Raw genomic sequence first — 15,984 nt, 5'->3', positions numbered from 1 at the left:
CAAACAGAAACACACTAAACATGATGAAAGAATGACTAAGAAGCTAACAGAAAACTAAATGATCAAACGAGAACACAAAAGTACAAGAAAATCAAACATAAACCACTCAGAGAGTATAACCCAACTTAGAATATAATCCCACCTGATAAAAACAGTCCATAACATAAACCCTGAGTCAGTTGGACAGATGGCTTCACATATGACTCTAGAATACTTTGACACAAGTTCATAGTCAACTCAGTGACTGCAAGGTCCCCACGTCCTGTGGCTTCAAAACAAGCCAAATCATCAACCTTCCTCCATTGTGCTTGACTGTAGATGTGTTGTGTGTTTGTGCCTTACAATGAAAAATCTCTATTTTAGTCTCAGTGGTCCGAAAGGACATTGTTCCACTAGTCTAGTGGTTTGTTCAAACCTAAACTGAGTGATTTTCTATTTAGAGAGACGAGACCTCTCTTTCAAACAAGCCAAACTAATTCAGTCTCTTTACCTGTAATGTCATGAACTTTAATATTAAACATGATAACTGAGAAATACAGAGTAAATAATGCAGCTATTTTGTTGTTGTTGTAATTTCTCTGACCACTGCATGGTCTGACACTGGGGCCAGTTTGCAGGCACATCCCATCCTGTTTTTAGTGTTTGAATAACCTCTCTCACTAGAATGATGGACTTCGAATTGGTTGGATGACCTTCTGAGATTGAATGGCGGCAACAACTGGTTGTCTAATCATTGCTAATGTCTTTCCTCCCAGACATCATGTTAACACATAGCTGAATGAACCTTCTGCACCTGGCTGATACTTATTGTCCTTCTTTCCATGGAAGCAGTAAGGGCAGACACAGATTTTCTCACACTGTGTCTGCATTTTGGCTTCATTTTTTTTTCTTTTTCATTTTAAAGGGGGTCTTTTTTGTCCACTCCAAGATTCACTCTGTAGTTTCAGTTAACTGGGAGCATCTAGACAGCATGTTTATACCATCTGGTATAAATCAAAGGTAATTAATGGAAAGAACCGCAGAGAATGTTATGATTTGGTCAATTTTGTAAATTGAACGTAATAAGTTGTTTTTTCCACAAGGTGGCAGAAGTGTAAAGGCTATCAGAATCTGGGGGTATTCGTCACATCCACCAGCACAGACAGTAACGTGTCGGATCTGCGTCAGCTGAATCAGATCACTTTGAGTGGCATCTCATATAAGCTTTGCTATAGCGATTAATATACAGTCCATAAAAATGCCCCAATGGTTCCTCTTGTTACTTTTTATTTGTCTGTTGTGTGACGTTTGCTGACTGGAAATGTTCAACAATAGAAGAGCGAATGTCAGGATCAGTCTTATTACAGTTTTGTATTTTCCGCTTCTCTTTATTATTTCATTTCGACTTTTTGTTTTTAATTCTGTTTAGTTTCAGTTAGTTTCCAGAGTGGATTTTCCTTTATGTTTTCACGTGTTTCATTTTCATTTTAGTTCGTTTTTTTTATTACATACATCGGTGGCAATAATTGTGAAAATCAGTACAGGTATTACAATAAAAACAAATAACTTTCTGAAGGCAGCTGACTCACAGAGTCTCGTAGAAACTCAATAAGCACGTCCACCAAAGCGTATTGAGGCAAGTTCTAATTAAAATAAACCAAATATAACTGTATTTTGATTTTATTTTAGTTAGTTTTCCTTTCAATTGTTTTTAGGAGTTTTTTTAATGATTTTTTTTATTGTAATTAACTAACGTGTTTTTTTCCACTTCCAGTTTTAGTTTTGAATTTAGTTTTAGTGAACTATAATGACCTCTGTTGAGATGTGCTTATTTTTATGATTGCTTAATTAATACATCAAGCAGTGATTTTGGAGAGAGGAGAAACTGGATTTGAGTCTATTGTGCTTTTTTTTGTTCATTTATGGTTATTAACCCTTGTATGGTGTTCGGGTCCGTGAGACCCGTTTTCAGTTTTTCTCAAGAGAAAAATTAAACAATGAATTATTTTTTTCAACCTGAAATTCATTGGCTTTGGCTTATTTTCGGTGAAGAACATAAATCCGAACTAATTTTCAATGACCTCATACTGTACCTCCCCCCACGCATTTACATTACATACAAGGTGTTCGGGTCCACTGGACCCAGGTCTAGTAAAAGTGTTGAAAGTGTAGGTCCTGTGTTCCCACACTCTGTCTTCCTCCTTTCTGGTGCTGCTGATAGTGTTTTCTTCCCCTCCTGCTCCGCACAAAGTTGCAACATTGTTGAAAATTCAACAATCAACACTGTCTGCTCTTACATTCCCGCACATTTTACCCTCTTTCTTGAGGGATCCAAATTTTATTTTCTCATACCCTGTCCCACCTGCAAATTAGGGGCATAATACTATAAATAAGACTTTGCCAGTGTGGTTCTTTATGACAACTGATCAAGATGGCAAAAGATTATCTGCTGCGAGGGCCATGCAATTGATTTTGGAAGAGAGAGGGGCTTCGGATGATGATGTTGACAAAGAGGTTTCAGAATATTTCACATTTCTGAAAATTCAGAGTCTGACCGTGACTTTGAAGAAGAGGATGAGGTTGAGCACCATTTAGTAACAAAACGAAGACGAGTACCCCATCTGCAGCCAGCTCCAGGACCAGAACAAGCCCACCAGACAGCAAGTGAAGAAATATGGATGTCAGTAACTGGTGACATTGAATGGTCTTCTTGCCCAAGAAATGAGCCACCCTGCAGAGCTGTTACTGTGATCAGCCAGGGCCAACACGGCTGACAGTTACTCATGTGCAGGACATCAAGTCTTCATTTGAGCTTTTCATCCCAGATTCCATCCAGAAAATTATTCTGCATTGCAGTAATCTAGAAGGAAGGTGTGTTTTTGGAGAGAGGTGGAAGGAGATGGACCAAATTCATCGTAACAGGTTCTTATCCATGCAGGAGTTTTCAGGTCCAAAGGGGAATCCACAGAATCCCTGTGGGATGCAGAAACCGGCAAGAACCTTTCCGTGCATCAATGTCTCTGGAAAACTTCCACAAAATTTCCAGGATTATTCCTTTTTGATAACCGAGACGACAGACCAGCTCGACGGCAGAGAGACGAGCTAGCTGCCATCAGGACAGTGTGGGATAAGTGTGTGCACCACCTCTCCCTGTTTTACAACCCTGGGCCTAATGTCACCATTGATGAGCAGCTGATCCCATTTAGTTGTGAAACATATTGCTTCACGTGTAAATGTGTTGTGTCTTTCCACTCACTCCACTTGATTATAACTGATTTATTTTTTTATAACATTTTATAAAAAAAAAAAAACGAGAAGCACATTCATTCATAAATGTGATCTAACAAAGGTAAAGGGAAAAAAATTAATCATGTTTGCTGTTCATATGGCTTGTAATTGGGATGAAGTAAACATCTGTTGAGTAATTTAACATAAAATTGTTTGATAGTGTTAATTTGGAAAGCCAAAACTCTAGCGGGTCCACCAGACCCATGAACACTGGCTGAGTAACAAAAATACGAACACCACACAAGGGTTAAACGATTGTCAGTTTTAACCAGTTAATGTTTGACAAAAACATCTAAATCCCAGTTTCGGTAAAAGTATCAAATAAGCATCTTTCTGTAAGCATGTTTATGTTTCCCCTCTTATGCATCATACTAAAGGGATTACACAGGCCACAACTGTCAGCCTTCCACAAGAAATATTGAAATAAAAGTTTAAAAGACTATTATTTTTTTCTTTTCTTTTTTTAATTTACTTTATTTTATTTGTTTATTTATTTTCTTGGCCACAACATGATCGGTCGTAATTACCCTTTTGCGTTTATTTCAAAACTTGCTTGTGGTTGATGATCCCTTATTGATCCTGGGCTGAGCTGTGGATCAGTGGCTGTGTATTGAACTTCCGCGAGAGTCCATGTAAATCGTGTTACCGTTCTTTTAAAACTGATTCTAAAGTAGTTAATGGTTTCAGTCATGTGGACGTTGTTGTAAAATTATCACAAAACCGTTTTACGCAATTTAGGTGTCCCACTGTTGTGAGATAGAGGTGTTTAGGGTTGAGATTGGGGATTTAGAAATTACTTATTTGTGGTCAATATTTGAAGAAGCAGGTTAGTGATTAACTGTTCTCGGTTGCAGCAGCTGCACAGAGTCCCAGCACACCGCCAGCGAGCACCCCAGTCACTCTGTGTCCGAATTACAAATGCAGTGCGTCCGGGCTTGGAGAAGTCTGAACTACCTGTGCAGGGTAGCTCACCACAGAGCATGGAAACGAACCCAGAGCCACACAACAGCTGCCAGGCTGGACCTCAGCGGGATTTATCCGCCTATTGCCACCCCGTTCACCGCCAAGGAGGATGTAGACTATCAGAAACTGGAGGAAAACCTGCAGAAATACGCCAAGATCCCATTTAAAGGTCAGGCCCGAGGCACGCAAAAGTCAAAGTTATCAAAAACAGTTGTGTGAATAACAAAGAGGTCATTGATGCGCATAAGGTCGATTTTATTTACACAGCTCAGAACATTATGAAGCCATAGTTGAGCTTGGAGCGTAAAACACCAGCTGCATACTGTTTGCACTGCTGCATGCGCCGCAGTCTGACATCCATGGATAATGTCTGTATTTGCTTAGGGACGAGACACACAGGACAAAGTTCAGCACTGAGGCAAAAACGTAAAGGGCCTGATTTGGATTTGTCGCCCCCTGGTGCTCGTTACCTGCTCCTGAGTTTTACTTTCCGTCCACAGCAGGAAATATTTGCACTTCTGCTTCCACAACATGTTACTGTTGTTCACTAAATGATCGTTCTACATGATTATTCTTCATTGACCAGAACATTTATTTTATCAATAATTAAATGATAATTAATTATAATGAAATTGGCAAATAGCAAACCTACACATAATACTGATATTATGTTTTTTATATAATATTATATATATAATACTGATATTATGTTTTTATATAATATAATATAATATATTATATAATACTGATATTATGTTTTTTATATAATATTATATATTATAATATATAATATATAATATAATACTGATATTATGTTTTTTATATAATATAATATATAATATAATACTGATATTATGTCTGACAGACAGAAGCCGAGAGCTTCTCTATCTGCCCTACATGTCAGTTATTACTTGGGCAATAAGACAAGAGGCTGCTCGCTCTAATGTTGGCACAGAGGAAAGAGAGGATACAACCCCAATTCCAGAAAAAAGTTGGATTAGTTTGTAAAATGTAAATAATAGCTGGATGATTTTCTTAATAAAATAAATAAACGTATATTTTATTCACATACAACACAGAAAACAAAGTGTTTAAACTGAGAAAATATACCAGTTTAAGAAAAATATGAACTCATCTTGAATTTGATGGCTGCAACACATCTAAAAAAAAGTGGGCACGTGGCCCTGTTTACCGCTGCGTAGCATCCACTCTGCTTTTAACTACCGTCTGTAGATGTCGGCCAGCTGAGGAGAGCAGCTGCTCAAATTTTGCAGGTGAATGTTGTCACATTCTTGGCTGATAGAAGATTCTGGCAGAACCACAATCTGGGGTCTTCTTTGTCATATTTTTCATTTCATGCCAAATGTTTTCAATCGGTGGAAAGTGTGGACTGCAGGCAGGGCACGTCAGCACCCAGCCGTGCTGTGGTGCTGCAGTATGCTGTTTAGCATTGTATTGCTGAAATATGCAAGGCCTTCTTCATGTGGATGGGAGCATGTGTTGCTCTAAAACCTGTACATGCCTTTCAGCAGGGATGGCGTCTTTTCAGAAGTGCAAGCTGTGAATTCCATAAGCGCTGATGCATTCCCAAACCTTCAGAGATTCAGGCTTTTGAACTGAGCACAGATAATAAGCCTCATGGTCCCGCTCTTCTTTAGTGCAGAGGATGTGGCATCCGTATTTTCCAAAAAGAATTTTGATTCGTGTGACCACCGAATACTTTGTTGTTTTAACCTTGCCTCAGTCCTTTTTAAATTAGCTCTGACTCAGAGAGAATACGGCTGTGTTTCTGGATCATGCTCACATGTGGGTTCTTCTTTGCATGATTGAGCTTTAATCTCCATTTGTGGATGGAACAGCAAACTGTGCACGCGTGATTTCTGGAAGTGTTCCTGGGCCCGTGCAGTGACTTCCATGACAGAATGTTTTTAATGAGGCCCCAGAGATCACGGGGTCGAGTATTCATTTTCAGTGTTGTCCCAGACATTTCTCAACATTCCCGAAGTGTTTTTATAATAATATGTTTGGAGATGACGAGGTACTCAAAATTGTCCCAGTTTTACATCAGGGAACATAATTCTGAAACTGTTTTATAGACACAGTTCTGTGTGGATTAGTGAACTTAGGAGAAAAGAGGAACTTTTCTGTTATTTAAAGGAATATTAACAACAGTTTATTTTTTTACTTTGTTGAAGTATGCAGGATTTCAAATGTCTTTGTAAATGAGAAGGGTGTAAAGTCTGACAAACACAGTTAAAAGTCTGACATTTTTAGGGTTTTTTAGGGAGCTGTGGGTCATCTAGAAATGGCTGATACATTTTGAGATCATATAAGCTTCTTTACAGAGCTAACCCCTTCCCCCAAAAAACACCTCAAGTATAAAAAATCATGTGTTTTCTTGTTACAGGCCTGGTGGTTCAGGGCTCCAATGGTGAGTATCCTTATCTGACGGTGGAGGAGCGGGTGGAGGTGGTGAGGACGGTCAAACAATCACTGCCGGCGGGAAGGCTGCTGATAGCCGGATCAGGCTGTGAATGTAAGTCTCTCAGCTTCTTTGAGCTCAGGCTTTAACTTTACAGTGGAGGGTTCAGTGATAAACAATATTAAGTAAACACAATAATTAGCCAGCTTCATGTTTTGTTAAAATAATTCACAATTCAGTTAAAAGAAGTTTCATTTTTAGAAAACAATTAGTGACACTGAACTGAAGCTCATTACAGAGAATGATCGCACTGTGTGGTTATCTTCTCCAAACTTTGCTTATACAGTGAACAAAGCCCCTCAAATGCATCGCGACCACTGAAATGGAAAATTGTAGCATTTATAATGGAAAACATTAAAAAAATTGTTAAACTAGTTAAACTCTGACCTCTTCTAAGTGAATAGAGTTAATTATTTTTGCAGAAAACGCTCTTTGTGAAAGGCACAAAATGATAAAAAAAACATGTAGAAATTTTTTTTTGTTAATCGAGTGTAATTTCATTCTGATCTGCGCACGTTCAGGGAGAAGAAACGGTACAAGTGAAATATTTTGTGAATAATACAGAGTTTTGTACGACGAGTGCTAAAAGTTTAAATTGACTCATTATGTTTTCCATTCTGGATTTTAATGACTGCGATTCGAAGCTTATTATAGAGGCAGCAGTGTCACCGGTCTTGATGGACTGATAATTGGAGTCAAATGGAGTCTGTAAGAGTTTGATAGGCTGTTCATTCTGTAACGTATAATAAACACTCAGAGAGACGAGAGTCTGCATTAACTTCTACTTCCATAGCCTTCCTACGTTCCTTGTGTAAAAACTTCCTGGTTTCTTTTTTCCATCACTTACTTCACATATGATCAGCCACAACATTAAACAATGTAACATACAAACATAACAACATTAAAGCTGGGGTTACTGTACGATGGGCTGGGACAGTTTGCTCAGGAGTGACTCAAGGAACCCTGCAACCCACAGGACCCAAAGCATGCGCAGGATCCAAGTGCCTCAGGACATCCTCAGAGATCTCACGTTCATACCTTCACTGGTTTGGTGCCAAGAGGGGTAAACTAAACGATATTTGGCAGGTGGTTTGTCAGCTGTGGCTAATCAGTGTTTACATCAGATGTTACAGTTACACTCTGCAGGCACATTTACTACGTGAACTGTCCCAGTCAAGCTTCTATAAAATACTGCAAGCAAAGACAAAACGGGTTATTCCAGTGCTCCCCGAGCTTTTTGTGTCATGGACCAGTTTCGTGCCAGACAATTATTCTGTGGACTGAGGGGTGGGGTAATATAATGTAAATGTAACTATTGCAGAGCACAGAGGAGGTTCATGAATCTAGCGATTCTGCTTGATTAAATTAGTCAAAAGTGAAAGTCTGTGTTGAAGTTGTTTCCTTTCCTCCTTTTCCTGTTCAGCCACCAGAGCCACGATCCAGCTCACGCAGAAGATGGCAGCAGCCGGAGCCGACGCTGTGCTTGTGGTAACACCCTGCTTCTACAAGGGGAAGATGGACAGCCGGGCACTGATCCATCACTTCACAAAGGTCAGCGCAAACACACGAAAACAGAGTGCCACGCAAATTTGGGGTTAGGCCTTGATTTGGTGTTTTAAAAAAAAAAGGATGAACAATCAGTGCTTCCCAAAGCGAGGTGCCGCAGCACTCTCAGAGGAGGGTAAAAGATGCAACAGAGATGAATACAAAAACAAAAATTCATTATATTTCCATGTGATCATGTGTGTCAAAACAACTATATAAATGTGTGTGCTTATTAATTCTGAAAATTATGCAGATTTCAGAGTTACTCTAAGAATTCTCTATGAGGAGCTTCTGTGTTTAAAAAAATCTATTAGAATAATATTTCTCCACTTCTCAAGTAAAGCATGTCTGTTTATTACAACAAAGCAGTACGGCCCTTTGGGTTTAAATATTGCATTATATATATATATTATCTACGTTTTGCTGAGCTCGACGTCAGTTAGATTTACGAGTACAAAAAGTGTTTTTAGAAGATAATGAAAGAAGAAGATTAAATGAGCACCACGTGGGAGGAAGTTTTAGTGTGAGTGTTCTTTCATTTTGCTGCTAGTCCAACCGGAGTTTGATAACAAGGAATAAAGTGTCTTTGTTTTTCACCCTCAGACTTGTGATCGGACCTGTGCTGATTATCACAGAATAATTAGAGCCAGCTGTTTTCATTTTCAGGAATCTTTCCATGCATGCAAACATGGCAGAAGCTGTATCAACACTGCACTCTAGACAATGTTTAATTGATTATGTGTGGTGGTCTGCAGTTCTGACTGCAGTACCTGCTCACTGTTGCTTCCACGATTCGCGATCATTATTTGCCCATCGCAGTTTTAATAGTTGCACATAGTTGAATGTCAGCCAGCCAGGCCACCAGGATTTGTCTTCTTATAGTCTGAGCCTGATCCGAGTCACTGTAAATGAAGAAAAGACAGGGAAAGTTTGGGAACCTTCAACAGGTGTTTTATTTGAGGTCTCACCTCTGTTTTTTCTCTATTGCAGCTGGCGGACAGCAGCCCGGTGCCGGTGGTTCTCTACAGCGTGCCGGCAAACACGGGGCTGGAGCTGCCACTGGACGCTGTGGTGGAGCTTTCTCAGCACCCAAACATCCTAGGTGTTAAAGACAGTGGGGGAGATGTAAGAAACACTTAAACTTAAGCTTTTCTTCTTTTTTTCTCTCAATGTAGTCTGTGAGTCATGAAGAAATCGATCAGCGCAATGCAAGTGAAACAGTATCTCTGCGTATGTCAAGCAGCCACTCCAACGCTGCTTGATCTAGCAGAGCCACAGATCTCCATGTAATTTGATTTGAATTCCTTTTACAAGATTATACTTGATAATAAACTGACGGAACCAGACAACATCTCATGAGATGAGACTCTGAAAAGTCGGGAATAAAATTGATTTAGCCAGGCCACGTTTTACCTGGCCAGGAAAGTGAGTGAAACTGGCGAGGAGAAAAGCTTCTTTCAAGAACTAGTGTCGTGATTTCCAGTCGAAAAGGATGTAAGCCACACCACCTAAACCCCAGTGACCTCACCAGCACTAATCTGACTTTTGTTTTTCTTTTCCATCCTCTGCATTTTATCTGGACAGAAAAATCAAACAAAGTGGAAAAAAGTTTGCATTTTGTGCAACTATGCAATCAGACAGCGCACGGTGTTCCTGTTGTTTTTCAGTAATCTAACTGCTGCAAAGAGAAGAGAAAAGAGTGGAGACTCCTGAAGAACCTAAAACTAAAGCGTGTGTAGTTTTATCCCGCAGGGTTGATTGCAGGGTTACGCGTCTGGGAAAAAAAAGGACAGTTTGCTCTTGTCGAGCTCTTAATACCGTTTTGTCTGTGTGGGAAGTGTTTGCAAGAAGTTGCAAATGGATTTCTGATTTGGGAAATAACATGTTTGTCCACTCGCTGGGAGACTGGAGTGTGGGTGTAGTTCAAGTACAGAGCAGCCCTGCTCAGTTGTAGGCGTGATGAGGACAAACACAGAAAACAAGGGGTGATGGGTCAGATTCAGGGAAGCAGACAAGTTGGAGAAAGATTTTTTAGAACTTGAGAGACAAACACATTTGCTGAGCATGCATGAGCCAGCTCTTGTTATTTGGCACAGATTGTTTCAGCTCATTAAACCTCTGTATTTTGTGTTCAAAGAGAATTTGACCAGGGTTTACAGGGAGGGGACAGTTTCTCCCAACCCCCCCCCCCCCAAAGGTGTGTCCACTTGACTGATGTGGAGGGATTTATAATGGAAATTTGAGTCGCTGCACAATCATCTCTGATGGGTCTAAAATTGCCCGTATATAATTCTGTCATTACCTACCTTAAAACGTATGCAGGACAATGTCTGGCTGAAACATTTTTACCCACCTAAACGTTAAGTTGTGTGCAATCTAACTTTATCATTGCATAAGACGCCTGCAAGTAAATTGCAACATTTACGGCGTAGCTGCACTGAAAAAGGTCAAGTCAACATCCAAGATGAGATGCTGCTATAAATAAATTATTAAATAAAAAGTATATATGTCTAAAAAGCCACAGTAAGTGTCATAAGTCAGTTTTCAGAAGCTACATCTGACAAATTTGTTTGATATAAAGTGAAATACACAGAGGTCTCTTGGTTGTTCCTTGAAAATGAACAATGGCTGAAACTGCATAAACTAACAGGTGTGAAGTGTGTATATCACAAATCTGTGAATGAAAACCAGGGTTGATTAGAGCCTGACTGATAAAGCATTTCTAACATCACTGCCTGACATTTGCCTATTTAAAAATCTCATATTCTGATATAATGTCCAGTACTCCTTTTTCTTTCAGACACATAAAAGTTAAACAAATGTATAAGAAATTTTAGGTTTAGTTATTTAATGCTTTGGTTGATTCTGCTAACCTCAGCTGACTGTTATGTTTGTTATGTTTTCAAACACGTGTCTAGCTAACAAGAATGTTGCAGAGTGCCCTCTTGTGGGCAAAATATGCAGTATCGGCATCTCTGAAAGTGTGTTTCTCATGTCTGTTCTTTAGTTTTTCAATTTAAATGCATGAGGCATTTAAAAGATTTATACTGATATTAGCTGATACTAGCTTGGCAGATGGCTAATATGAGCCATGCCAATGCATCATACTGACTTTATGGTATGTTTCACATCAACAATTTTAACCTGCAAACTAAATGGTAACTAAAGCGACCAGCTTAAAGGAACCTCATTGCATTTTTTTTTATAGAAAATCAAAATTATGCTATTTCAATTCATTGACACTCAGCCAAGAGAAGAAGAAGTATCCAAACCCCTTTTTACCACTCCATCTTTTTATTACAGCTTTATTTCCCTGCAGTCTTCTCTTCCCACATTGCTGTGTATCATTTGATGTAGTGACCACCTGCAGATTAGAAGATGACTGTGAAACCGTTGGCAAGAATGTTTATTGTGTGTGTGTGTGTGTGTGTGTGTGTGTGTGTGTGTGTGTGTGTGTGTGTGTGTGTGTGTGTGTGTGTGTGTGTGTGTGTGTGTGTGTGTGACACTGTCCTCCTGGGTATAAACAAGATTAACAGGAATGCACTCATCACAGCAAAACACATACATCATGTAGCTGAGTGAAATATACAATATTTTGCTTTGAAATATAACAGAACTTGTTCAGTTAGATCCCTTTTATTTCTATAGCACCACTTCACAAAAACAATTAACTCTGCAAATGGTGCAAACTAGAGGAGAAAGTACATATAAGTTGATGGCATGCAGTAGTGGTACATTTACACATGGGGAGTAAATAGAGGAGAGGGGAGGAGAGGTGCTCAGGGCATAATCCCAGCAGTCTGAGCCTATAGCAGGATAACTACAGAGTGGTTCAGGGTACAGTTCAGTACCATACCATAGCACTTTATTTATAAGGCACTTTTAAAACAATAACAGGGCTGACCAATGTGCTGTACAATAACACAAAATATAAAAGACAAACACATGACAGAAGGTAAAAGATGTAGAAAAACAAAAGAGCTGTTGAAGTTAAACAAGAAACGAGTACATAAATGTAACATAGACATCTCACACTGGGTCGAAGGCCAGGGAGTAAAAGTGTGTATTTAAATGAGATTTCAAAAACGGTGAGCGAAGGAGCATGCAGTGGAAAATCATTCCACAATTTTGGAGCCACAACTTTGGAGCCACAACTGCAAAAACCCTGTCATCTCTGAGTTTACGTTCCGTCTTTGGAATAAGCAAAAGCATCTGGTCTGCTGACCTGAGAGAACGAGGCGGGACGTAAAGGTGCTCCAGCTCGGACTGATCTAATGGGGCACAACCATTAAGAGACTTAAAGACAAATAAAAGGATTTTAAAATGAATTCATAAACAAATTGGAATCTAGTGAAGGGACGCTAAAATTGGAGTGATGTGCTCTCACTTGCTTGTGCCAGATAAAAAAATTAGCAGTGATGTTTTTTGCACTAGCTGATTACGATGAAAGGTGCATGATAGTAATCGAGACGAGAAGCTATAAACTCATGTATTAATGTTTCAAGGTTGAGTTTGGCTAGAAGAGACTTGACCTTTGACAGTTGCCTCAGTTGGAAAAAGCAGGATTTTAACACTGCATTCACATGAGGATTGAGAAGTAATAAATGCATGAACTAGTTTTTCAGTGTCACTCTGAGACAGGATAGACAGAATTTCAGAGATATTGCACAAATGGAAGAAAGCAGTCCTGTATATTTGTTATAACAATAGTGTATGCTAGTGTAAGTAGCAGAAACTCGAAACTATGTAAACTAATAAATAAAGCACAAGTATCCAAGATTTCTACATAAACATACTGGCAGTAAGTGTTTCGTAACACAAACAAACCTTTAGAGTGAAGTATTACTTCAAAGGCGCTCTTAGACTTGGCCTGGAGATGTCATTAGTGAATAAAATCATTGCTCTTTAATTACTTTCTTTCAGTTCTATTTTAGAAGCAGCTTGATTGCAGCAATTGCATTTAGCAGATGTAGTGATGCTGATGACTGACAGCAGATCTGAGAAGGATGGAAGAAAATAAATACAATATGTTGAAGGTAAAACCCGAGGTTTCAGTACATCTAGTAGTTTAGTAGCTTGTTTGTTCAGTCACAGATGCCCAATTCAATCCTGCTTAAGACATTTCACAGTCTTTCCTGATTGCCAATCTGAAATCTGATTTAAATGTTTGAAAAGGCACTCGACTCTTTCGAAGAGTTTCTGTTATTCTTGTCATGTACTTAAGTTATTTACTGCTTTCACATATCCCCTCACTGGCATTATTAAGGTTTCATTTCATCTTACTTCATCTTCTTTAATCTGATTCCTTCTGCCTACACAGTGGGTGTTTTACTAAGAGTCTGTGTGTCTCCTGTGCACGCAAAATGTGTGAATCTACTGAGCAGTATGATGTCATTGCTATCTTGGCACGACAAACCTGTCTGCGCAGTCCAAACAATTATCTCCTCTAAGTGGAGTAATTAAAACAACAATATTATTATTTATCCCAGTAAGAGAGAGTTGGAGGCAATTAAAGTCACGTCTTAAGAAGCCATGGACACTCAAATAAGACATAATGAGACGTAACAAATCTTTTCATCTGTAGTTATAAAAACGTTTAATGGATTGAAATGGAATCTTGCCATGCTGTCACTGAAATTCAAACTATGTACTGTCAGAAAAGTAACAACTGGATGTGATGAGGGTTTAATGTTTTTTTTTAATACATTTAAGATAGAACCGTCAACAGCTTTAACTTTAAAGCTGATGATAGTCACAAAGTTTCTACATTAAAATTCAATCAAAGTTGCTTGAGTCCTTGTGACCATGTGATTGCTGATAAATCAAAGGGGGTGCACTTCGGGATAGGAAGTAGCTTCTTAGCTTGAGATGAATCTGATACCGTTAAAGAAAGAAAAAAAGAGTAAAAATGTAAATTTTAAAAAAAGCTCTTCTTTGTTTAAATGTATATAACTGACGCAGATAAGCGATAACTTCAACTTGACATGAATTGTGCTTTAGTGGCAAATCTACGTTGTAACGATGGACACAGAACACACAGCTATGTTTACCACCTATAGGTATTATTAAAATTCAATCTTTCGATGCCTTAATCTTTCTGTACATATTACGTTCTTACAGTCCTTATTTTACAAAGATGGGGTTTGAAAGAAGTACAGTGGAACCCCATTTAACGAAAAATTCAAGTTACGAAGGGACTTAACGGCAATATTTCTGCCCGTGTTACGGCAAAATGCCCGTGTAACAAAATCCTCTGGCTCTGATTGGCTGAGCCCAGAATGCCTACAATGCCCAGAATGCCTTCGGAATCATGTGACAACCCCCTTGGCTTTCGTACTTGCGCTTCGCTGTTCCACTTGAACGACGTATTGTTGTTGCAGTTAGAAATTAGCCTATAGCCTATCGTTCACTCAAAAGGCACAATGGGTGCTTCAGCTTACGAAAATTTTCAACTTACGAATTAATTTCGTGAGCCGGGGTTCTACTGTATCCATGATTGTGTTCTCCGTTTACATGAGTATTTTCAGTATTTTCTATTCGTTCTACATCCTTCTTGCTGCACATGGGCGCATCACTTGGTGTGCTTAACTTTTATACTCTTCTTTTTCTTTTGGAAACAAAATTTAGACATCAGTATTTGATTGTGGCTGTTTCTTCTTTAGTTTGTTAGACCACAAATTATTTTCAGGCTTTGACAAGTACCTATCAATAGTTAGCAACATGGCTAATGCTAGCAGTATTTTCTCTCACCCCAACTGGTCCCAGCAGATGGCCCCGCCCCTCTCTGAGCCTGGTTCTGCCTGAGGTTTCTTCCTGTTAAAAGGGAGTTTTTCCTTCCCACTGTCGCCAAAGTGCTTGCTCATAGGGGGTCATTTGATTGTTGGGTTTCTCCCTGTATGTATTATTGTAGGGTCTACCTTACGATATAAAGTGCCTTGAGGTGACTGTTGTTGTGATTTGGTGCTGTATAAAAAAAAAGAAGAAGATAGAATTGAATTGAATTTCTATTTTATAAGCCAATGCAAAATTGAAAGAACCTCAGAGATGTATTCCTGTGGTATGCTGTGGCTGTATGATGATGCTAAGTTGGTTAACAAGCAGATAAGTCTTACTGATGGAGTAAACATAAAGCTAGCTTTCTGTTATGAAGCCCCTTTAAGCCTAAATATCTCTTCAGTGAGTATTTCATAGGTGTCAAACTCTGGCCCGCAGCCTAATTACATTTGGTCCGCGAAGCCATACCAAATTACTGTTAGAGCTGGCCTACTGGTATTATACAGCTAATATATATATATTTTTAGTATTAAGCTTTGCTTGTTCCATATTCAGTTTTTCAGCAAAACATGTTTAAGTCCATAAGAAAAGATTCATTCTGATATCTAGAGAAATAAATATATTTCAATAAATATTAACGTTAGCCCGCGACTTTGTTCCAGTTTTGAATTTTGGCCCACTGTGTATTTGAGTTTGACACCCCTGGAGTATGTACTTGTACCAGATTAACCCTTGATCTGTCCTAACTCCTATTACTCTCTTTTCTTTCTTTTTCTCTTTCCTCTGATAAAGCGGCTTTTTGCATCTGCCATGCCAGGTAATCAAAGATATCAATCAGGGTCTCTGACATTAAAACTACACATATATAGGCTATATCTATACATAGTTTTTTTACACCCATTATAAAGAAGAAACATAATTAATTTCATAATAAAAGGTTAAATCAAAAAATG

General features: G+C 38.8%; 1 protein-coding gene across 2 annotated transcripts in view; it reads left to right on the top strand.

Annotated features, from left to right (window-relative positions):
* The first annotated feature begins 3,856 nt into the window (after positions 1-3,856).
* Positions 3,857-15,984, top strand: part of hoga1 (4-hydroxy-2-oxoglutarate aldolase 1) — a 62,518-nt gene continuing 50,390 nt past the window's right edge. Inside the window, exons 1-5 of one of the 2 annotated variants that reach the window (XM_085458167.1) lie at positions 3,857-3,899; positions 4,122-4,399; positions 6,638-6,766; positions 8,136-8,263; positions 9,248-9,382. In XM_085458167.1, coding sequence (XP_085314293.1) covers positions 4,186-4,399; positions 6,638-6,766; positions 8,136-8,263; positions 9,248-9,382 — 606 coding nt within the window. In that variant the 5' untranslated portion in view covers positions 3,857-3,899; positions 4,122-4,185. The other variant, XM_085458168.1, reaches the window with a different exon arrangement.

The sequence above is a fragment of the Copadichromis virginalis genome, linkage group LG6, assembly GCF_057382275.1.
Source record: "Copadichromis virginalis isolate Kocher_CV1m ecotype Utaka linkage group LG6, C_Virginalis_male_GT1.1, whole genome shotgun sequence".
NCBI lineage: Eukaryota > Metazoa > Chordata > Actinopteri > Cichliformes > Cichlidae > Copadichromis > Copadichromis virginalis.
The sequence above is the reverse complement of the archived record's forward strand: the minus strand, read 5'-3'. Positions and strand labels throughout refer to the sequence as shown.